Source organism: Diabrotica virgifera, chromosome 3, assembly GCF_917563875.1.
Source record: "Diabrotica virgifera virgifera chromosome 3, PGI_DIABVI_V3a".
Lineage (NCBI taxonomy): Eukaryota > Metazoa > Arthropoda > Insecta > Coleoptera > Chrysomelidae > Diabrotica > Diabrotica virgifera.
In genome coordinates this window covers 90429948-90455288 of record NC_065445.1, presented here as the reverse complement: position 1 = coordinate 90455288, position 25341 = coordinate 90429948, and the positions used below count along the sequence as shown (strand labels likewise).

The 25341-nt window shown below is 31.2% G+C and overlaps 1 protein-coding gene across 1 annotated transcript in view; it reads right to left on the bottom strand.

Moving 5' to 3' along the window:
* Nucleotides 1-25341, bottom strand: part of LOC126881911 (RNA polymerase-associated protein Rtf1) — a 103984-nt gene that overhangs the window by 60111 nt on the left and 18532 nt on the right. Inside the window, exon 3 of the mRNA XM_050646639.1 lies at nucleotides 21239-21636. Within this exon, the coding sequence (XP_050502596.1) occupies nucleotides 21239-21636 (398 nt within the window). The remainder of the gene's footprint in view (nucleotides 1-21238; nucleotides 21637-25341) is intronic.

Genomic DNA, 25341 nt, shown 5'->3' with positions numbered 1-25341 from the left:
TCCTCAGGGTGTTATGAACTTTGAGGAAAAAACACACTAGTATTGTTACACCTGGTATATTATGACATTTAAATATTCAGCAACAATATTACTAAATCGAGATTCTTAAATATTAAGTCTATAACATACTAAAAAAATCACTAAAATCGGACAACACGTTTAGGAGATTCGAGACATCAAAAATGACCCATTTTTAAGGTGTCCCAATTTTTTTGGCCAGGAGTGTATATTGTTATGGAACGCTTACAATTTTGAACATCTTTAACAACAAAATACTTGGATCACAGAATATATTATCCTGATGTATTCTCTGCTTGGATCTTCCACAAATAATACACAATAAATAACGTTTTATTAAATTCACGTCTTAAATCAATTATTTATCAAATACACTATATTTCAATAATATTTAATCAATAACTCAACATATTCCCGATGCAATGTCAAATATTTAAAATTGTCACTGATTGTCAGTGTCTGACTGACAATATATTCTGACAATATTATATTCGGCTGAGTGCGTTGTAAGACAAAGATAGATTTGGAAAATATTACCACGGCATTGTGTTTATTTTTTTCGAATCCTGAAAAAACCAATAAATATTTTTGAAAAATTTTAACGCAGAATGAAAAACTAAATTATTACCGAGGGCCGAAAGTCCCTTAGAATAAATAAAAACTTTATTTTGAATGATATATTTGAAATTAAAACACTGTAACTTATTAAAATAAACATTATAGAAGTTCTCAGGGACTTTCGGCCCTCGCTAATAACGGGATCTTTCATTCTGCGTTTAAATTTTTCAAAAATACTTATTAGTTTTCTCAGGATTCGAAAAAAATGAATCCCCATTTGAATAGCATTGCAGCCGAAAATACGTACCGATCCTCTTAAAGAAAAGTTAAAATCAAAATTATTAATATTATGTTTAAGAAAATATGATTTAAACAATGTTTTTTTCTAAGTTTTATTTGTTCAAAACATACAATTTAAAATAAAAAACGCATGTTTAAAACAAAAAAAAAATGTTAAAAAATAAAAAAAACATGTGTTTTAAACATGTTTTATTTGTTTAAAACATAAAATTTAAAAACAAAATAAAACATGTTTAAAACAAAAAAAAAACGTTTAAATAAAAAAAAACATATGTTTTGTATAAAATAAAAAAAAACATGTTTTTTCTCAACCCTGCAGCAGAATATATAAAAAATGCGAAGAACAAGTATCATGGACAAAGATTGGATTCCGCAATGCCTTGCCCTTAGGCACCCGAGAGGCTCTATTAACTGTCCAAGTGCTTATGCAGAGGTGCAGATATGTCAACTGTGACGTACCTATATATTTGTTTTATCGACTACAAAAAGGCATTTGATAGAGTACAACATGATAAGCTCATACTCATAACCACCTTGGAGGAAACGGGATTAGATGATAGATCTAAACAACATTAGATATGCCGACGATGCAGTAGTTTTTGCAGATAGCCTAGATGATTTGCAAAGAATAATGTCGCGCATATAAGATATAAGTAGTGAACATGGACTAAATTTCAACACGAAAAAAAGAAAGTAATGGTAGTCAGTAAGAGCGAAATATATTACATACACGGCTTTTGGTTAACCAACAACCAATTGACAGAGTGGACAGCTACACATACCTTGGTACCAACATAAACAGTCAATGGGACCACTCTAGTAAAATAAAACAACGCATAGGAAAAGCGAGATAAGCGTTCATAATGATGAAGTCTCGTTTCAGAAGTCACGATTTATCACTTGGTAGCAAAATTTCTATTATCAGATCCTATGTATTTTCTAGATTATTATACGGAGTAGAAGCATGGACTCTTTCCGAAGCTTCTGTAAGAAAACTCAAGGCATTCGAGATGTGGTATTACAGTCGCATTTTAAGAATTTCGTGGATGGGTCGTGTGACTAATGTTGAGGTCTTACGTAGAATGGGCAATGGGCAAGGAATGCGAGATTATTAACACTCATTATTATCAAAGAGCGCAAAGTAGAATATCTTGGCCATGTTATGAAGAATGGACAGATATTGCCGCTACTCATTCTTCAGGGCAAGGTATTTGGGAAGAGAGGACCAGGGAGAAGAAAAATATATTGGCTTCATAATCTGAGAAACTGGTTCAATACATCGACAAACAGACTATTCCGAATAGCAGCAAGCAAAGTTAGGATAGCCATGCTGATCGCCAACATCCGGAACGGATAAGCACCGTGAGAAGAAGAAGAATATCTCATTTTAAATTCTTCTTCTTCTTCTTCTTCATGTGCCTCGTCCGTTGCGGACATTGGCACGTTAGTCCAAACCATTGGCGTAAGTTTTGAAGCCATGAGTGTCTTCTTCTTCTGGGTCCACGTTTGCTCTCTATTTTACTCTGTATTATCAGTTGCAGTATACGATATTTATCATGTCTCATAATATGATCGAGGTATTCAGGTTTCCGTTTCTCAATTGTGAAAGAGATTTCTTATTTTTGTTTTCCCCTCGGCGCAAGACCTCTACGTTGGTAGTGTTTGTCGTCCAGGATATTTTGAGGATAGGTCGGTACACCCACATTTCGAATTCCTTTAGCTTTTTCATTAATGTTTCCGTTACTGTCATATTGTCCAGTATGTCCAGGCCTCTGCTCCATACAGCAAGACCGGAAATATATCATTTTAGCAGCCGTATTTTTAGTGGGATAGATATGTCGAATTTGGTGAATATATTTCTCATGTTGTTAAATGTTGCTCTGGCCTTTTCAATTCTAGATCGTATTTCGGTTGTTTGATCCCATTTCGAGTTGACGACTGTTCCAAGGTATACATATGAGTGTAGTGTGTGTGTGTTGGGTAAATGTCTTATTACTTAGCAAAGTCGACGTCATTGTTTTTGCAAAGAAACGCTAATTGTATCCGAATGTCTGCGGTCTCTCCGGTGAGTACCGATCCCACAAGGAGAGAAACTATTTTCATTTATTAATTTTTAATTTTCATTTATTAATTTTTAATAAATGAAAAATTCTCCACCAAGGTGAGATTCGAACTCATGACCTTTATGTCCAAAGGTAGGCGTTCTTACCACTGAGCCACAGAAGGGTTACAATCATGATTGAAACTCAAACAAAGTCCAAAATGGTTACTGGTAGGGGGAGGGGCCACTTTTCTAAACAAAACCACGTGATTCGTATTTCCATGGTTACAAAACTCGTTTTCAATGGTTTGCAGATTTTTTAACATCCGGCAAAAGCTCATCTGTCGCCATTTAATACATCACTGCTGCCATCTACTAAATGGCACGTGAACTCAGTTTCTCATCTATTAAGTGATAGCCGAACTAATTTATCACTAGAACAATGCCAACTTGTTACGGTTATATCAACAAAATCTCTAGATTGCAGCTTTTAAGTATAATTTTTATCTTTAGGTACAGTTAATTTAAAAATTATGGCAGTAAGAATAATGAACGTTTGCTTAACATAAAGCTTATTGCATAGTTAATAATTTATGGTAGTTATTTTGTACCGAAGTTCAAAAATTATTACATAAATCCAATTTTTAGGACAGGATACCAAGTAAGTTATGACATGGGTTCCTTTAAGTACAATTATAAAAAATTACACACTGCTTTATTCGGAAATTTTAACTAGATACTATTAAACTAGAAAGTTTACAGTTCACGTACATACCCACAAGTTGAAAATTGGTTTTGAAATAGTGACGGTAACTGTACCTAAAAATTATATAAATTTTAACATTGTGTCACACCACCTTAAATGGCGAATGACCTGGGTATGATAAAATAAGGGTGTAATTAATTATTTTGTCGAAAGAGGTGCCTATTCTAAGAAAGTTTGGAAAACACTGGTCTACACTACTATGGACAATTCTAGATTTTATAATCATCCCAGAACTGTATTAGTGTCAGAATCTAAGAGAAAAAGGATCAAGATAAAACAGACAAAATCAATATAGGCGATACCAAATGATGTGCACTGAGAAGGCAGAAGCTCAGACTTATGGAAGTAACTTGAAGTGAAGAACAGTAAAATCCAGAAAAGCCATTACCGGCTGGAATGTGAATATACTGCGACTGGAAAAAGAAAAGAAAAACTAGTTCTTCCTGCTACAAATGCAATGCATTTATGCGTTTAGTGCAATAATATATATATTATTCTCAAGTCTAGCTTCAAAAATACAGTATAATAGATTGTGAGGAAGAACTGAAATAAGAGAATGAAGTAAAAGTCAGACTTACTCTCAATCTTTATTATAACTTCCGACGACCGGTTTCGCTCTTTAAAATATGTAGAGCATCTTCAGGTCAAAGGTAACAAGTTACAAAATGATTCGGATACAAGGAGCTACTAACTCAGTATTCATTTTCATGATGTTTCTGTTAAAGTTATGTTAACGGGATATGGTGGAATAGACGGAGGATGCAGCAAAGGTACAAAAATTTATGGGATTTGGGAATTCTTGAGGGTGATGAGATAGTTGGTGTAAGACAACCAACAAATCTGTTCTTGTTATTATGTTTGTGTAGTTAAAAATAGTGAATGACATATATACAATTTTAACGTGTGTTGATTTTAAAGATTTTATTTCTATGTATTAAAAGGTTTTGTTTTTTATTTTATTTATAAATATTAAAAGAATTCTATTTATTAGTAAATGTAAGATTGACAACGTTTGGATCAAAGAGTGGGGCGAGTATTTAATGTGTATGTTAGAACTAGATGTGCAGTTATAAACTAAATAGTTAGGGTCAGTACTTGATCTTTAAGAGTTGGTAGATCGGAAAGCTTAAAATTGTAGCTAAAATACTGTATTAGCAGTCATATAATAAATAGTAATAAATGTGAATGTGAATTAAATGACAACAATGTAGGTAAATGAAACACCATTATAAATTAAAGGGTGGAGAATTGGAATAGATAGAAAATAGGAATTAAAATATAGTAAGAAGTAATTGATTGTAAATTGAAACTGTGTTTTAGTGATACAAGCAATGGATAAATATTAATAATTTATTGAACCAGATAAAAGAAAAAATTAGTAATAAATTATATTTTAGGGTATACCTACATTGTGGTATAAATTTCGTCAATAAATAAATGACTAATTAAGTAAATTCACCTCACAATTAAATAAAACCGAAAACACACAGGACAAAGACGATAATGAGGGAATTTGGTTGGTCAGGAGCACTGCATTTAATTTAATTTATTTTAACTGTATTGATTTTTTTAATTTCATGGTATCAGTTTTTAACTTTGTGTTTTTGTAAAAATTTGTGGGTTTTTTACAAAAACTCCCATTTAGGTCATTTATTTGTTGACGAAATTTATAACACAATGTAGGTATACCCTAAAATATAATTTACTACTAATTTTTTCTTTTATCTGGTTCAATAGATTATTAATATTTATCCATTGCTTATATCACTAAAACACAGTTTCAATTTACAATCAATTACTTCTTACTATATTTTAATTCCTATTTTCTATCTATTCCAATTCTCCACCCTTTAATTTATAATGGTGTTTCATTTACCTACATTGTTGTCATTTAATTCACATTCACATTTATTACTATTTATTATATGACTGCTAATACAGTATTTTAGCTACAATTTTAAGCTTTCCGATCTACCAACTCTTAAAGATCAAGTACTGACCCTAACTATTTAGTTTATAACTGCACATCTAGTTCTAACATACACATTAAATACTCGCCCCACTCTTTGATCCAAACGTTGTCAATCTTACATTTACTAATAAATAGAATTCTTTTAACATTTATAAATAAAATAAAAAACAAAACCCTTTAATACATAGAAATAAAATCTTTAAAATCAACACACATTAAAATTGTATATATGTCATTCACTATTTTTAACTACACAAACATAATAACAAGCACATATTTGTTGGTTGTCTTACACCAACTATATCATCACCCTCAAGAATTCCCAAATCCCATAAATTTGTTTATCTTTGCTGCATCCTCCGCCTATTCCACCATATCCCGTTAACATAACTTTAACAGAAACATCATGAAAATGAATACTGAGTTAGAAGCTCCTTGTATCCGAATCATTTTGTAACTTGTTACCTTTGACCTGAAGATGCTCTACATATTTTAAAGAGCGAAACCGGTCGTCGGAAGTTATAATAAAGATTGAGAGTATGTCTGACTTTTACTTCATTTAAAATGAACTCTCACATGCCACCCATTCAAGATTTGAAATAAGAGAATCTTAAAAATTATTAAGTCTTAACACTACTTAAATAAATTAAGAATGAAAATCTTCTTCTTCTTGTAGTGCCTATCGTACGTAGATTTTTCAGCCAGGAAATCTTTTGTCTTCCTGGTCATCGTTTTCGTGACCGAGGTATTCGATTTTGGCTGTTTTTATTATGACTAACAGCCATGTTAGCTTAAGCTGGCTATTATGGCTAACAGCTTTGTGTATTCTTAATAAAACACCCTGATTAGTAATGTGGTTGGTATAAGATATCTTCAGGATTCGACGATAAAGTAATGAAAATCGATAATAATCGAATAACGATAATGGAAATCGGTTAAATTATAAATTACCTAGAATACACATCAACACATCAATTATTAAAAATCATAATTACAAAAAGTTTCGTTATTTAATAAAAAAAATCAACTAATACAAAATATTCCGAGGCTCACATTTCAATAAATTAAGTTCTCAAAATACAATAGGGGTGTTTATTTATAGTAACAAGATCTTAATAAAACAATACAGTCTACCTTTCCAAGCAATAAACAGAAACAAATAAAGGTATCTAAAATTGCTTAATCTTATAATATTTTATGGGTTTCAAACGACTAATGATGACGTGTAAAATTTCACTCTATTTGAACTTCTTTAAGTTAAATTTGCATTCAATTTAAATTACGGGCCACGTATACAATCATTGAATCACTCCATGGAAGCATCTAGAATGCCTACTTTTCAAAACCAATTCTTCTTTTTCAACTTCTATTTGAGCATTTTGTTCATTTCAAATGATTATCAATTATTATATCAAAATGTAATAAATTTATATTACCTGATCGTTTTCTTTTGCTATGAAAACATAGCATTTTTTAACTATGCACTTTATTATTGGGACCGAACAATGACTAATCTATCTATAGAGGTGGAGTGATGTGCTAAATGAAGCGCTATTTATCAACGCATGGATCTAATAGTATCGTTGTTTGCCGATTCAGCGTTGTCAATTTATTTTTGCCACTTAAGTTTTGCAAATCTGGATTTGGTTCTTATCTGAGCGTTCTGTTCTGAGTCACAACGTATTTTGTTTTAGGTATAACCAGTATTGTATTAGCTAAATGTGCACTTGTTTTGAAATTAAAGTGGTATTTTATTGCAATTTGGATTAAAAAAAACTTATTTTTATCCTTTTTTTGAATACGCAATTTAAATTGTGTTGTAACAATGTTTTAAAATAAAATATGTACGCTTAAAATTTGAGTTTAGTCAATTTCGATTTCAAAAATGATATTTTTTATTTGTGTTTTGAGTCACGAAAATCGCTATTTTTCGTATTTTTTTTTCAGTTTTAAATTGTTTATAACTCGAAAACAAACGACGTTAGAAAAAAATTGCAAGTAATCTTTTTTGTTCAGAATGAACAAATGTTGAAGCCGTAAATAACTAAGAGGTTAAAAAGAAATACAAACAAGAAATAAATATTTTTATTTAGTTGAAATAGCAAGATCATTAAACGTTAGAATAAGTGAACATCAATCTGATATTAACAATAGAGAATTTGATAGATTTCAAATATGTAAACACGCATGGGACAATGAACATACTAGACAAGGCGAAAACGGTGGGTTCGTTGGGAAAAATATTCCCATGAGATTTTTTTGCATAATCACATTCGTGAGACACCCCAGAATAAGGCTCAAGAAGTCGCCCACGCGAAAAGTGGTCCAAATTTTTTTTAACAATTTTTTGAATCAAATTGCAAAATCATTATTTTTGGACCGGACAATTTTTTTTTTAGGTTTTTTGGACCATTCTGGACAAAAAAGGTCTCCTAAAATTTTTCTCGAAAGTTGATATTTTTCGAGTAATAAGCAATTTAAAATTTGAAAAACGCGAAAATTGCGATTTTTAAGACTTAATAACTCGGTTAAAAATTATTACTATGAAAGTCAGAAATAATAACAATGATCGGTTAGATCGTATTGACGCGGCTGTAAATGTGAGTGCAAGTAAGATGCACAAGTGGACTCCTGGAATGGCATCTCTCTCGCACTCAGCATTTACGGCCACCTAACACGCGCATGGCGCTCATTATTATTACTTAAAAAAACAGCTTAGTAATAAAATAATGACAAAAATTTCTTCAGGATCTTGTAGGGGAGGCTTTAAACTTTAATTTAGTCATTTTCTGACTTTCATAATAACTTTTAACCGAGTTATTAAGCCTTAAAAATGGCCATTTTCGCGATTTTCAAATTTTAAAGTGCTTATAACTCTAAAACGATCAACTTTAGAGAAAAATTATAGGAGACCCTTTTTGTCCAGAATGGTCCAAAAAACCTAAAAAAAAATTGTCCGGGCGAAAAATATTGATTTTTGCAATTTTATTAAAAAAAATTTGGACCACTTTTCGCGTGGGCGACTTATTGAACCTTATTCTGGGGTGTCTCACACGAATGTGATTATGCAAAAAAATCTCATGGGAATAATTTTAACAACGAACCAGCCGTTTTCGCCTTGTCTATACAGTTCAGTGAAAAGGTTCAAGTAGGTCTATAGTCTTGATAGAAACATATGGTAAAAAGAGAAAAATCAAACAAGCGGCTCTAATTATGTTAAATGCAACCAATTGTGTCGCAAATTCCTCGGCAAAATGCACTAGTATGTGGTTACCCATATTAAAAGAGAAAATTAATAGAAAGAAAATACCACGATTGGTAAGTCAATAACATATCGAGGATACATCATTTATATTTTAAATAAGATACATATAAAATCAGAGTTTGGTGTTAATTTTGAAGGTAAACTAAATGTAAGACCAAAAATACTTACCATGTCGGGATAGTTTCCCAGTTAGTAGACCATTCCTCGTGATTTACTATGGGATCACAAACACAAAAATTTTACTGTCATCATTGCATGTGGTTGTCTTCTTAAAGACAAATCACATGCTATGATTTTTATGACGGATATTCTAAGTTAAAGTATATTTCATTAATCGAATGAACTATCTTAAAGGAGAAAAAAAATGAGGTAGAAAGCAACGAAAGCAAAGAAGGGAAGAAAGAGAGCGAAGAGAAAGAGAAAGAAGATACCAGCCAAAGAAGAAGTGCCAAAAAATATATAGGGCAAAAAATGACAAAACGCCTGCAGAAGACAACCGTTTACAAGAGTTGATAAAAAATGGGAAAGAAAAAATAAATGAATAAGCAAGTATAACAACTCGTATGAAAATATGAAACAAATATGAATACAAAACGGAATACCTACAAAAGGGAACACTCAAAATCATTACACCTTTTTGACTTCGATATGATAAGAGACAAGACAAGATGATGAAAGCATTAAATGAACTAAAGTTCTCAAAGAAACTAAGGAAACTGAAATGAAGCAAATGCAAGCGTGAAGTCACAAGGAGAAATAAAGGAAAGTCAAAGTTTTCAACCTAATAGAAATATTAAAAATATTGAGAAATATTAAAAATATGTATTCCTAAAAGATATTTAATTGAAAACTTATTGGACCATTTTCCTTTTAACACCTCCATGGCTTCTAAAGATTGCAAGCCAGATGCTGAAGCGAGGAAGACAAGAGGGAATTAAAAAATTTACAATTCACGACCCCGTCTGTTCAGCTGGTAAATTCCAACGGAAAATGGACCTAGTTACTCAGAGTAAAACTAATATAAAATAAAATAAAAATGTATACCATTTTTATTCAGTTGCAATGCGAAGGCAAAACTGTCTTATTTTTCACTTAGTACAGAGAGCGCAAACCAGCACTCTAAATCGACGATTTTCGACTCTAATTGGAGTCATCATCGGAGAGGCGTAGGTTTGTTGCTCTCTGCCCCAAGTGACGAAACTCCGAGAGCTTATCCCCGCATTGTAACTGACGTTTATGGGGTAGGTGTCTAGCGACATCTGGCAACTGAAAGTCAAAGTTTTCAACCTAATAGAAATATTAAAAATATTGAAAAATATTAAAAATATTCCTAAAAGATATTTAATTGAAAACTTATTGGACCATTTTCCTGGTAACACCTCCATGGCTTCTAAAAATAGCAAGCCAGATGGATGCTGAAGCGAAGAAGACATTGTAACTCCAAAACTACTTGAGAAATCCGCTGAAATTTTGCATACATTTTCTTTAGACATTACTTGAGGTAACGCTTTTTTTATGGCATAGACTTGGGTGTCAATTGGCCAGTCACAACTTTTTTGTTTTCTGTTCATACATAAAGAAGGCAATGAGGTCCTTAGAGTTCCATAGCAAACTCTTCTACAGCTCTCTACTCAGTTCAAAAGCTGCAGCTGGCCGCTATGGACTGTCCAAGTTGCTCACCACATTTTCCATTATACATCTTCTTCTTCTTCTTTTTTCATATGTACATAATTTGGTATTATCAGGATTAATAAGTTTAGAGGTTAATTTTAGTTTCACAGATAAATTTCATTCAACAGTCATATATATTCTTGCTGTTCAGAGACAATAGATAGGATACATTGAAAGGTGGAAAAACATTACATTTTATTAAATCTTGGATTAAATTATATGTGCATGGAATGTATTTTGCGCACTCGAAGAAAGTGTGATTCAAGTCGCCAACCTTCTGAAATTCTGTACAAAGATTTGAATCAAAAACTTTAATTTTTGCTAGATGTAGAGGGAAACATGCATGTCCAAACTTCATTCTAATTAATGTTGTTATATATCTACGAGGTACTACATAATTTTTAAACCAATATATATTTGGAACAGAAGGTTGAATCAGTGAATACTGAGATTTGGATTGTTTACAAAGATCTCGCCATGATTGACTCCACTGATTTTTAACTCGATGCTTAATAGTGTTAACTAAGTCAAATATGCAAAACTTACGATTATGTGAAGTACCATATTCAATAGCTTTTTTAGCCAAACTATCAACATATTCATTATGCGTTAGTCCTATATGAGCCTTAACCCATAAAAAGTTCACTCTTCTTTTATTTTTATGAATTTCAAAAAGGATTTTCTTAATTAGTAGGATATAAATATTTGAATTGTTATTGGGAAAATCTATAGTTTAAATAGCAAGAAGAACAGAGAGTGAATCGGAAATAATTGTTGAAGTTATATCTTCTGATTCTTTAAAATATTGTAGGGCCTCATAAATTGCTATGGCTTCAGCACTGAAGATAGAAAAATCATGGCCTAACTTAAATATTTTTTCTGTTTTAGTAGCAGGTATGAAAAAGGCACATCCAGTGCCAACTAACGTCTTAGATGCATCTGTATATATATTTACAGAATCTGGCCAATTCTCTAAGAATATTCTTAAGATGTTAGAGCTAATATTACTGTTTTCATGGTAACTTGGTTTTACTAATTTAACTGTATGTAAAAAAGAATGAAAATCTTCAAGTCCAAAACTATCAATCATGTTATAATCACAGTCAAAATTTGAGAGATCTCGAAAAGCCTCGCAAAGTGGAGGAGAGTTCTTTAGCTTCCAGTATTTATTAGTTAAATCCGCTACATTCAGCTTGTTAATATTTTGGTAAAGACCGATATTTAGGTAACGAATTTTCATTAAAAATTTCTGGCTGTCGAGATATATTTATTTTTATGCTTCTTTTTTGTTTAACAATAATAAATAAATATCGCACCTCCGCTCAAAGAGTGTCATAAGTCAAAAAAGCAAAGTTTCGAGAAAACGACGTTTTAAGATTGTCCTACAACATTTTCGGGTTTAATTCAAAAACTATTAAAATTAGAATAATAACTATTTTAGTCAGTTACAATGGTTTTTGAAGCTCTATAAAATAGCGTATTAAGTATATTAAAAATATTTAAAAAAAAATTTTTTTTTGAGTAGTGACACTATACAGATAAAATAACGAAAAATTTACGAAATATTATTTATCAAAAGGGACACTTGCAGTACAGAATATAATATCATTATTATTATCTGCTTAACAGACTTATACTTTTTAATGATGTAACTTTAAATTCAAGTAACAACATTAAACACAAAATACTGCAAAAAAAAAGATAAATAAGTGATAAATGTCTCACTTTTCTTGAGCACATACGCATATTGTTTTGAATAAAGTAATCACATATACTGTCTTAACTCGACAGACGACGCTTTATACATATGTTAGATGGACAAATGCTTTGCACAAGTGGATATGTGACACTGTTTATGTTCGGTGCGTCGTTGATTTTGGATAATTGTATAATGACACTAGTGTCATTTAACGATAAATACTTGACCCATAGACGTGACACTTTGTGAGATAGGAGTTTATAATTTTAATAAACTGTTGGTGCAATAAAACCGATTTTAAAATTTTTTGAGTTGTGACACTCTTTGAGCGGAGGTGCGATATGTTGATTTTCACCCTTTTGTTACAAAGACTTTCGTTTTTTTTTACTTCAGAGTGATACCAAGGACTCAAAAATCGTTAACAATAAAAAAACTCGACAGCGTTACCTCGAGAAACTCATTTGATTTCAAACCATATCCCCCCCTCCTTAAGAACATTAAAATTCGTGCATGAAACAGTTGCGTGTAAAAACAGCATGTGTTTGATCTGAACGCGATCAGTGACTAAACACGACTTGGTAAAATATTTATAAACTTATAATAGTGTCTGTTTATCATAAACTTTTCTTAATTCCACTTGAACCAGCAAAGCTCATATAGTCCATATGTTATAGTCAAAGCCCGAACTGCAGGCACTCCTAGGTTTGACTAGGCAATCCTCAGGTCTGACTGACGGTCTTAGTCAAAGCCCGAAATATCCCCATTTCGGCCTTTGACTAGTCAAACCTAGGAGAGACTAAGTTGGTCAGGCAAAGGTCGAAATTAAATTTTATGAAATCGGGGTTTGACTAGTCAAACCCCGGTCAGCTATTAAAATGTCGTAATTTGTTAGATTAGGTTTAATAAAATGTAATTTTTTAATTTTATTGGTTATTATTTTTATATTGTCGTAATTAAAATAAATAAATTAGTGTTGATTCTCACATGTTGAGGCATTATGGCATTTAGTTTTTCTTAAATATCCCCAGAACACTTCTATTTAGAAAAATGAAAACTGGTACGCTTATTTATCTTCCAGAGATAAATCGATTCCATCAATAATTACGAATTTCTAGTACAGGTCATAGGCGTCCGTTTTGAGTAGGGCAATGGTTATTTTATCGCAAAACTTTTTTGTCTTTAACTTCTAAGCATTTTTGACACTGGGTTATTAAATTATGAGGCATTCTAATAATAAAAGTTACTCTTACTTTAAGTCTATAAAATGCACCGTTTTCTAGAAAAATCAATTTGAAAATTTTTAGTTTTTTGAATTTTTAGAATTTGAATAGGAAAAAAATTTCAGTAGTAACTGCATGAGAGCTCTAAAATTATCAATTTGTTTCCTAAGTCGCCCTACCCAAAACGAACGCATATGACCTGTACTACAATTTCGCAAAAAAAAACGTACCAGTTTTCGTTTTTCTAAATAGTTTTTTTTATGTTTTTTCAAATTAAAAAAAAACTAAAAATGTTCAAATCGACTTTTATAGAAACGGTGCATCCTACCGACTAGAGCAAAAGTACCTTTTAATACTATAATACCTCACAATTTAATAATCCAGTGTCAAAAGTGCTTAGAAGTCAATGACAAAAAAGTTATGAGATAAAATATCCGTTGCCCTACCCAAAACAGACGCCTATGACCGGTACTAGAAATTTGTAATTAATGGAATCCATTTATATCTGGGAGATAAATAAGCGTACCAGTTTTCGTTTTTCCAAATAGAAGTGTTCTGGAGATACTTAAGAAAAACTAAATGTCATAATGCCTCAACATGTGAGAATCAACACTATTTTTTTATTTTAGTTACGACATAATAAAAATAATAAACATTAAAATTAAAAAATGGCGTTTTATTAAACCTAATCTAACAAATTACGACATTTTAATAGCTAGTGACTAGTCAAACCCCGATTTCATAAAATTAAATTTCGACCTTTGCCTGACCAACGTAGTCTCTCCTAGGTTTGACTAGTCAAAGGCCGAAACTGTAATTTATTTCGGGCTTTGACTAAGACCGTCAGTCAGACCTGAGGATTGCCTAGTCAAACCTAGGAGTGCCTGAAATTCGGGCTTTGACTATAACACATATATATATATATATATATATATATATATATATATATATATATATATATATATATATATATATATATATATATATATATATATATATATATATATATATATATAGTAATGTACACTAGGGTGCAAAATTAACCGGACACCTTAAAAATTGGTAATTTTTGATCTCTCGAATTTCCTAAACCTGTTGTCAGATTTAAGTGATTTTTTAATATGTTATAGCCTTATTCTTTAACAATATCGCTGTAATAATATTGTTGCTAAAGAGGTAAATTTTCATTGTATACCGGGTGTACCAATGAAACTCTGTTTTTTCTCAAATTTCGCATCACCCTGTGGAATATTCTAGCATTTCTAAAATACTCAAATTAAAACCTAACTATAGCTTCAGGTTTTCTCAACATTCTGTTTTTTGATTCATTCGTTTATGTTGAACCATAAAAAAGTTAGGTACTTTAACAATTAGCCATGTTTTTCGTCAATACAGGGTGTTTTTAAATAAGTTTGGCAAACTTTAAGGGGTAATTCTACATGAAATAATAATGACAGTTTGATTTATAAACCTATGTCCGCAAATGCTTCGTTTCTGAGATAGAGGGTGTTGAAGTTTTTCTTACAAACTCAAGATTTATTTATTGCTTTAAAACTGGTTAAGATATGCAAATGAAATTTGGTGGGTTTTAAGACGTAGGTATTATACATTTTTTGACATTCAAGTAAGAATTTAATATTCACCATTGGCGCACATACGACGGGTAATATGACCGGGTAATATGAGTCGTCATATTACCCGTAGGCGCGCCAATGGTGAATATTAAATTCTTAATCGTATGTCAAAAAATGCACAATAACTGGTTCTTAAAACCTACCAAATTTCATTTGCATATATCAACCGGGTTTCGAGCTATAAATAAATCGTCAGTGTTTAAGAAAAAGTTCAACACCCCCTATCTCGGAAACGAAGCATTTGCGGACATACCGTTTATAAAGCAAACTGTCATTATTTTTTCATGCAGAATTACCTTTTAAAGTTTGCCATACTTATTTAAAAACACCCTGTATTGATGAAAAGCATGGCTAGTTGTTAAAGTACCTAACTTTTTTATGGTCTAGTAAGCGAATGAATCAAAAAACAAAATGTTGAGAAAACATGAGGCTATAGTTGGATTTTAATTTCAGTATTTTATAAGTGCTAGAATATTCCACAGGGTGATGCCAATTTTGAGAAAAAAACACAGTTTGATTGGTACACCCGGTATACAATGAAAATTTAACTGTTTAGCAACAATACTGTTACAGCGATATTGTTAACGAATAAGGCTACAAGATATTAAAAAAATCACTAAAATCGGACAAACAGGTTTAGGAAATTCGAGACATCAAAAAAGACCCATTTTTAAGGTGTCCGGTTAATTTTGCACGCCAGTGTATATTAGACAAGTCGAAAACGGCGAGTTCGTTGAAAAAAATATTCCCATGAGATTTTTTTGCATAATCACATTCGTGAGATACCCCAGAATAAGGTTCAAGAAGTCGCCCACGCGAAAAGTGGTCCAAACTTTTTTAAACAATTTTTTTAATCAAATTGCAAACATCAATATTTTTGGCCCAGACAATTTTTTTTCGGGTTTTTGCATCATTCTGAACAAAAAAGATCTCTTGTAATTTTTCTCGTAAGTTGATCCTTTTCGAATTATAAGCAATTTAAAATTCAAAAAAACGAAAAATTGCGATTTTCAAGGCCCAAAAGCAGTAGTAAAAAATATTATTTTTGAGATTACCAAGTGCCTAAATTAAAGTTCAAACCTTCTTGTGTCCGTTCCCGATGAGTATTTTGGGCTTATTTTATTGTTTTTTAATTGTTAATGCAGCGCTTATGACAGGGCGGCGCTCGGGCTGTCGCGCGTCTGGACTATATTATACAGTGCGTTCATAAAGTGTGGAAACGGTCTATTATCTCATGACTTAATTATTTTCAGAGTTAAAGCTTTAAATTATGATTTTTTGACGTATATCACACAATAGTAACGTCATCGATTTGGGCGTGATGACGTCATCGATGATTTATTTAAATGGGAATAGGGGTCGTGTGGTAGCTCATTTCAAAGGTTATTTAATTCTGTATTCAGTAATATAAAAATTAACATAATTATTTATACAGGGTGGCCAAAAAAATAATTTTTGAATTAAATTAATTGCTGCAAAAAGAAAAATATATGTAATTTATTTAACACAAAATACATTTTACTGCCGTCAAAAAAGAGAAAAAAAATGTTACTTATACAAATAAACATTGCTTTTCGCTTAAATTAAATGTTCAAACTGGCAAGAGGCGGGTGGGTGGCTGTTTGACATTTAATTTAAGCGAAAAGCAGTATTCATTTCTGAAATAAACATTTTTTTTATATTTTCTGACATCCAAATCGATGACGCCACTATTATGGGATACACGTCAAAAAATCATAATTTAAAAATAAAAATCAACTTGTCGGAGCTTTAACCCTGAAAATAATTAAGTCATGAGATAATAGACCGTTTCCACATTTTATGAACGCACTGTATATTTTGTAGCTCGGGCGTTCTCGGCCCTTTTTATACTTGTTTTTGGTAACCATGTATACATACGTTTTTATTAACCATGTTTTTTAGTTTTTATAAATCAATATGATTTTTTGATGAGTATTATCCAGTACCTAATGAACTGATTCAACGATGCAAATGTACAAAAACTTGTAAAACTAATCGTAGTAGAGCCCAAGCGGGGATTTTTGCAGTTACTCGAGCGCGTCAGATTATTAAATGGGGAGAAACATTGAACCCTGAAAATGTACCTCTACCATATATTGGTTCTTAATGCAGTGGAGTTCGTTCAGGGGGGGCCGAAAAAATTAATGTATCCTTAGAAAAATTCGAAATCGTCAGATTAAGATAAGGTAAGTTAAGTACATGCAGAACAGTGTATATCTCAAAAATCTGACGATTTGGGCCGGGCGTAAGGAAATGGGTGAGTCCCAAAGTTTCACAAGAAAAAAGCGAATATTTCGATAAATGAACGATAGATCTAAAAACTAAAAAAATACGTGCTCAATATTTGTCAAAAATCTATCGAATGATACCAAACACGACTGGCCACGAAGAGGGGTGGGGGGTAAATTTAAAATTTTAAATACGAATCCCGCGATATTTCGCGAAATGAACATCAAATCGAAAAACTGAAAAATACACTTATTCAATATGTCTCAAAATCTATCGAATGACACCAAACACGATCCCCGACGGATGTGGGGAGGGGGTTACTTTAAAATTTTAAATACGAATCCCGCGATATTTCGCGAAATGAACATCAAATCGAAAAACTGAAAAATAAACTTATTCAATATGTTTGAAAAATCTGTCGAATGACACCAAACACGATCCCCGACGGATGTGGGGAGGGGGTTACTTTAAAATTTTAAATAGGAGCCCCCATTTTTTTATTGCAGATTCGGATTCCTTACGTAAAAATAAGTAACTTTTATTTGAAACATTTTTTCGAATTATGGATAGATGGCGCTATAATCGGAAAAAACGATTGATGGAAATGGAAAATTAAATTAAAAATGGAAAGTCCCCACTAAAATGGAAAACTTTATTTAACTTTTTTTTGATTTTAGGACCTCTTCACAACCCAATAGGTCCCCATAACGCTCGAGTGACTGCACATTTAACATACTTTGCTCCCCTACCATAAAGCATGTAATTTTAAGAAAAATAATGTTAATTGTGTACCTTTACGTGGTAGCAATGTAGATGAATGTAAAAATATGAATTTCAAATAAATTTTGCTACACAATTGTAAACTTTCGAACGCTTTATTAATTTTTTAATTGTTATTTATACCTTCAAAAATTATAATAAACATCAAAAAATCATATTGACTTATAAAAACTGAAAACATGGTTACCAAAAACGTATGTATACAGGGTGATTGATTATTAGGGTAAAGCTCAATAGCTCCGCCATAGTAATAGATAGCAATAAAAGTTAATAAAAAAAATTTTAGCCACCTTTGAGTTTCACATTATAAAATTAGTTAGAGTGTTACAGGGTGTTCGATAACACAGTGGCAGACCAAACTTATGTTTTTTTAAATGGAACACCCTATATTTTATTTTAAATTCGAAATCCTGTTAACTTCTCCATCACAAAAATATAAAGGTTTGTTATGTTATACAGGGTATTTAGAAAGTTATAACCAATTTTATATGAAAATCGTAACAAGTTCAACTCCCTGTATAAATAAAAATAAGCAAAACAACAATGGTTTATTAATGCCATATTTTTTAACGTATTGTCAAAATTTTCAAGAATGGTCGATATTGCTAGTTTTCTTTATATCAAATACAGGGTGAGTCAAAACGCAAGTACATTATTTTCTCAGTAATTTTAAATGGAACACCCTGTATTTTACATCACTATTGAAAAGTACCATTACCGTACTTTAATTTTTAGATAACATTCCCTATGTCTAAATTTATTAGTTTTCGAGATATTTTCATTTTTCAATAGACCAGTACCGTGGCCACCCAAATCACCAGAATTTAATACACTGGACTGATTTTTTTTGGGGTTACGTTAATAATGAAGTTTATAAAATACCTCCAACAAGGGATGAGATGAAAAATAGAATACAAAGTGTATTTCGATGTGTTAATTTACAAATGCTCCGTAGAGTAAGTAGCTCATTCAATGATAGTTTTTAGGCGTACATAAATGTGTTAGGAGATAATTTTGAACACCTTATGTAATTAAATATTAAAAATATTTTATTAAAAGTAGCTTCTAATTTTTTCAAACATGATTTTTGGAAAATGTATTACTGATAAATTATGTTTCGTTCTTTATTTGTTACATTGTTACATTTACATACAAAAGTAGTGTTTAATTGTCTTCACAAAATATTGTACTTTATGTTTGTGTGTTTTTTTGTAAAATTTATTACTAATTTTCTTTGTTTATTTGTTGCATTTACATAAAAGATAGTTTTTAATTGTTTCAAAAATGTTGCATGTGGTGGTTGTGTTTTTGTTTGTAAAATGTATTACTAATAAATTATTTTTATTTCTTTATTTGCTACAGTGTTACATTGATTACCGGATTGATAATCGGTAATCTTCAATTGTCAATTCAGTCATGGCTTACTTAAAATTTAGATAAATTTAAACACCTAAAATAATTGGCTCTGAAAAATGAAAATATCTCGAAAACTAATAAATTTGGGCATAGGGAATGTTATATAAAAATTAAAGTACGTTAATGTTACTTCTCAATAATGATATAAAATACAGGGTGTTCCATTTAACATTACTGAGAAAATAATGTACTTGCGTTTTGACTCACCCTGTATTTGATATAAAGAAAATTAGCAATATCAATAATTCTTAAAAATGTTGACAATAAATAGAAAAATATGGCATTAATAAACCATTGCTGTTGTGCTTATTTTTATTTATACAGGGAGTTGAACTTGTTACGATTTTCATACAAAATTGGTTATAACTTTGTAAATACCCTGTATAACATTACAAACCTTTATATTTTTGTGATGGAGAAGTTAACAGGATTTCGAATATAAAATAAAATATAGGTGTTCCATTTAAAAAAAACATAAGTTAGGTCTGCCACTGTGTTATCGAACACCCTGTAACATTCTAACTAATTTTGTAATGTGAAGCTCAAAGGTGGCTAAAATTTTTGTTATTAACTTTTATTGCTATCTATTACTATAGCGGAGCTATTGAGCTTTACCCTACTAATCAATCACCCTGTATTTAACAAGTATAAAAAAGCGCCGGGAACGCTGGAGCTACATAATTCGCGATTGAAACGGAATATAGAGGGCAGGTCGAATGCAAGAAAATGGCCGATATAAATGGTATAAACAAACATTCAATTGAGGAATAGAACAATACCGATTTGATTTAAAATATTTTAATGTATTGATAATGCTGAAATTTACTAAAAATTTCTTAATATTGACCAAATTCCATTCAAATCAACAATTTTCTGGTTTGTTTATACCACTTATAGTAGTTTAAATTTATTGCACCAGAGGTCAGCTACTTTGTTTTTCATCGCGAATAATATAATATAGTCCAGACGCGCGACAGCCCGAGCGCCGCCCTATTATAAGCATGCATTATCAATTAAAAAACAATAGTTTAAAATAAAATAAGCCCAAAATACTCATCGGGAACGGATACAAGAAGGTTTGAACTTTAATTTAGGCACTTAGTAACCTGAAAAATAATATTTTTTACTGGTGCTTTTGGGCCTTAAAAATCGCCATTTTTCGATTTTTTCAATTTTAAATTACTTCTAACTCGAAAACGATCAACTTTAGAGAAAAATTACAAGAAACCTTTTTTGTCCAGAATGGTTCAAAAAACAAATAAAAAATTTTGTCCGGGCCAAAAATATTGAGTTTTGCAATTTGTTTAAAAAAATTTGGAGCACTTTTCGAGTGGGCGACTTGTTGAACCTTATTTTGGGGTGTCTCACGAATGTGATTATGCAAAAAAATCTCATGGGAATATTTTTTCCAACGAACCCGCAGTTTTCGCCTTGTCTATATGCCTTTATTGTGTATCATGTGTAATTATCTATCATACCAAAACTCGTATGTACTGTACAAAAAAAATATTGTTAAATATAACAGTTAAAAGTACCAATTACATGCAAACAATGTATAAATGGACAATGGAATGAAAGATAAGATTAAATGGGGTAAAGTTGATAAATAGTAAATCAAAAATATTACATAATTTCTTTTTTTACTTACCATCATTATCTGAATCACTGTCGTCTGAATAAATATCAGAAGCCTTTAACTTTGTTTCATTTTTCTTACTCATAATTTCTTCTTCTTCGTCTTTCTTTTTTTGCTCCTCCTTTTTCTTTCTCTCTTCTTCCGCTTCCTCCCTCTTTATTTTACCCTCCCTTCTCGCTTTCAATTCCGCCATGGCATTAAATCTTTTGTTCTCAGTTTTTCCCCTATTTTCTTCTATGTTCTTTTTCCTCTCTTTACTTCGTTCTTTGTGATCGATAGGAATAAAATCATTCTGTACTTTATGATTGTTGACAACTTCTTTATCCTTATCTTTTTCCTTCGGTTTCGATGGTTTGTCCTTGGCACGTTCGGCCTTTTTCGCCTGTCTCAGTTTTTTTTCTATCTCAAACCTAAAAAATAATTTATAATGATAAACACTAAGTATATATTTTTCTTTCAAATTATATTTTATATATTATGTATATTGTTATGATCCGCAGATGTAGCAAAAATGAAATAGTCACAGAGAAAACGAATAACCAAAAACTATACAATTTGTTATTTCTACATGTATTTTGGAAATAGATGAGTGAATTACATTCACATACGTTTTTTGTGTATTTTCATATTTGTGTGTATGTTTCATAATTGTGTATGTGTTTCATAATTGTCTATTTTGTGTATGTTTCATAATTGAAAAGGACTTATATAGGTGAAAGGTAAAATTTAGAATAGTATTAGATTTAAGGTGTGTATAATAAAAAATTCGTTTCTTAGCAAATATCATGGGAAAAACCGTTTACCTGTTATTCACGGTTTGTTGACAAACAAAATGAAATGGATTAACAATCTTCTTTGAGTCTCATATCGGTTTCAAAACTGTGGGGAACTTTTAGGAAGTGAATTAGCAAGGTCCATTGTTAGATTTGTTTACAGAGAACAAAAATGGGAAAGGACCCCGCGAAACCTTATGGGAAATGGCTCTCTGTCAAATGATCTGAAACTTTGGGTTCTGGTATGTATAGAACAAAAGACTCAATGGGCACGTAGCTCCAAAAAATCATGGTTTTAAGATATAAGCCTCTGAAGTTATAAACATACGTGCATAGAAATCGGCCCACTTAAAAATTTCGCCATTTTTGATGTCTCATACTTCCTAAACCTGTTGGCCGATTTAAGTGATTATTTGAACACGTTATAGCACGATTCTTTAATAATACCATTGTAATAATATTGTTGCTAAACAGGTAAATTTTCATTGTATACTGGGTGTACCAATCAAACTGTGTTTTTTTCTCAAAGTTCGCATCGCCCTGTGGAATATTCTAGCATTTATAAAATACTGAAATTAAAATCTAACTATAGCCTCAGGTTTTCTTAACATTCTATTGTTTGATTCATTCGTTTATGTTCGATAATAAAAAAACTTAGGTACTTTAACAACTAGACATGTTCTTCATCAATATCAACGGTGTTTCTAAATAAGTGCGACAAACTTTAAGGGGTAATTCTGGGTGAAAAAATATTGACAGTTGGCTTTATAAACATATGTCCGCAAATGTTTCGTTTCCGAGATACGGGATGTTGAATTTTTTCTTACAAACTAACGATTTATTTATTGGAAAAGACTAAGTTTTCACTCTAATGGCATATAACATATCCCACCAGAATGAAAACAATGGGAACCTTCTCTGGTTACACCTCCGAGGCTTCTACAATTTGCAAGCCATACGGATGCTGAGACTAAGGAAGATGAGGGAATTCTACAATTTACAATTCACGTCACATCTGCTCAGCGCGGTAAAGTTCCAACGAGACTGGTTCCCTTCATACTCCACACAGAGTAAATGTAAATCAAAAATGAAATTGAAAATGGTTATTCATTTTTGATTTATTTATTGCTTTAAAACCGGTTGAGATATGCCAATGAAATTTGGTGGGTTTTAAGGCTTAGTTATTGCACATTTTTTGACATACAATTAAGAATTTAATATTCACCACTGGCGTGCATACGGGTCATATTACCCGGTCATATTACCCGTATGCACGCCAATGGTGAATATAAAATTCTTAGTTGCATGTCAAAACATGCGCAATAACCATCTCTTAAAACCTACCAAATTTTATGTGCACATCTCAACTGGTTTTAAAGCAATAAATAAATCGTCAGTTTGTAAGAAAACATTCAACATCCCGTATCTCGGAAACGAAACATTTGTAGACATACGTGTATAAAGCCAACTGCCATTATTTTTTCATGCAGAATTACCCCTTAAAGTTTGTCGCACTTATTTAGAAACACCGTTGATATTGATGATATTGATGAAGAACATGTCTAGTTGTTAAAGTACCTAACTTTTTATTATTCAACATAAACTAATGAATCAAACAACAGAATGTTAAGAAAATCTGAGGCTCTAGTTGGGTTTTAATTTCAGTATTTTATAAATGTTAGAATATTCCACAGGGTGATGCGAACTTTGAAAAAAAAAACACAGTTTGATTGGTACACCCGGTATATAATGAAAATTTACCTGTTTAGCAACAATATTATTACAGTGGTATTGCTCAAGAATCAGGCTATAACATATTCAAAAAATCACTTAAATCGGCCAACAGGTTTAGGAAATATGAGACATCAAAAATGACCAAATTTTTAAGTGGGCCGATTTCTCTGCACGTAAGTTTAGGTACAGTGAGGACGTTTGAGTTGGAATAAATTCATTTTCTCGAGAATGGGCGACTCTGGAGATAAATTACGAATCAGGTCGATTTTTATTTTTAAATTTTAATTTTTTGGAATATATGTCATACTAGTGACGTCATCCATCTGGGCGTGATGACGCAATCGATGATTTTTTTAAATAAGAATAGGGGTTGGGTGATAGCTCATTTGAAAGGTTATTATTCTCTATTCTCTAGTATAAACATTAACATAATTATTTATACAGGGTGCCCAAAAAATTTTTTGAATTAAATTAATTGAGAGAAAAAGAAAAATGTATATAATTTATTTAATTCGAAATACATTTTACTGCTTTCAAAAAACAGAAAAAAATGTTAATTTGAAAAATAAACATTGCTTTTCGATTAAATTAAATATTCAAACTGCTAAGAGGCAGGTGGGTGGCAGCTTTAATATTCAATTTAAGCGAAAACAATATTTATTTATCAAATAAACACTTTTCCTGTTTTCGGACAACAGTAAAATGTATTTCGAATTAAATAAAATATATACATTCTTCTTTTTGTCTCAATTAATTTAATTAAAAAAATTTTTGGGCACCCTGTATAAATAATTATGTTAATGTTTATATTAGTGAATAGATAATTGGGGTCCCGGTGAATTCGTAACTATTTTAATCCCCCATCCTAATTACAGGCCAATTGGTAACTCTGACCCTCTCAGGTAATTTTTCGGTAACCGATCAACTACCGGTGAATTCGTAACTAAATAAAGGTATAATCTTTTAGACTTAATAAACATATGGAAAATCTCTTTGCTTTTAAATTATCAGATGGATTTAAATAATTTATCATTGCTAAACATCTAAAAAAATATTAAATTTACAATTACCTGATAAAAACCAAGCTCGTGTAGAGCTATACTTGATGGAAATAATATTTTAACACGTGTTAATGAAACACTATAATATCGTTTTAATTATTTTATTTCAATTATTTTCAATTATAAGATATTTCAATTTTTGCTATTTTTTATAGGTACATATAGTACAAATATAATGTTTTTAAGCAAACCAAGAAACATTCAGTTTAGATTTAAGGTATTAGATTTAATCAATGGTTTCGAATTCACTTGAAGAAAGTTTCGGGTTGGCAGGTCAGGTAAAAAAAAGTTACGAATTGGCCGGTGTACATTTTGATTTGAAAATTGTTGTCATTAAAAGTTACGAGTTGGCGCGTGTCCGATAATTGAATAACCCTTCAAATGAGCTATCAGACGACTCCTATTCTTATTTAAAAAAAAATCATCGATTGCGTCATCACGCCCAGATGGATGACGTCACTAGTATGGTATATAAGCCAAAAAATTATAATTTAAAAATAAAAATCGACCTATTCGTAATTTCTCTCCAGAGTCGCCCATTCTGGAG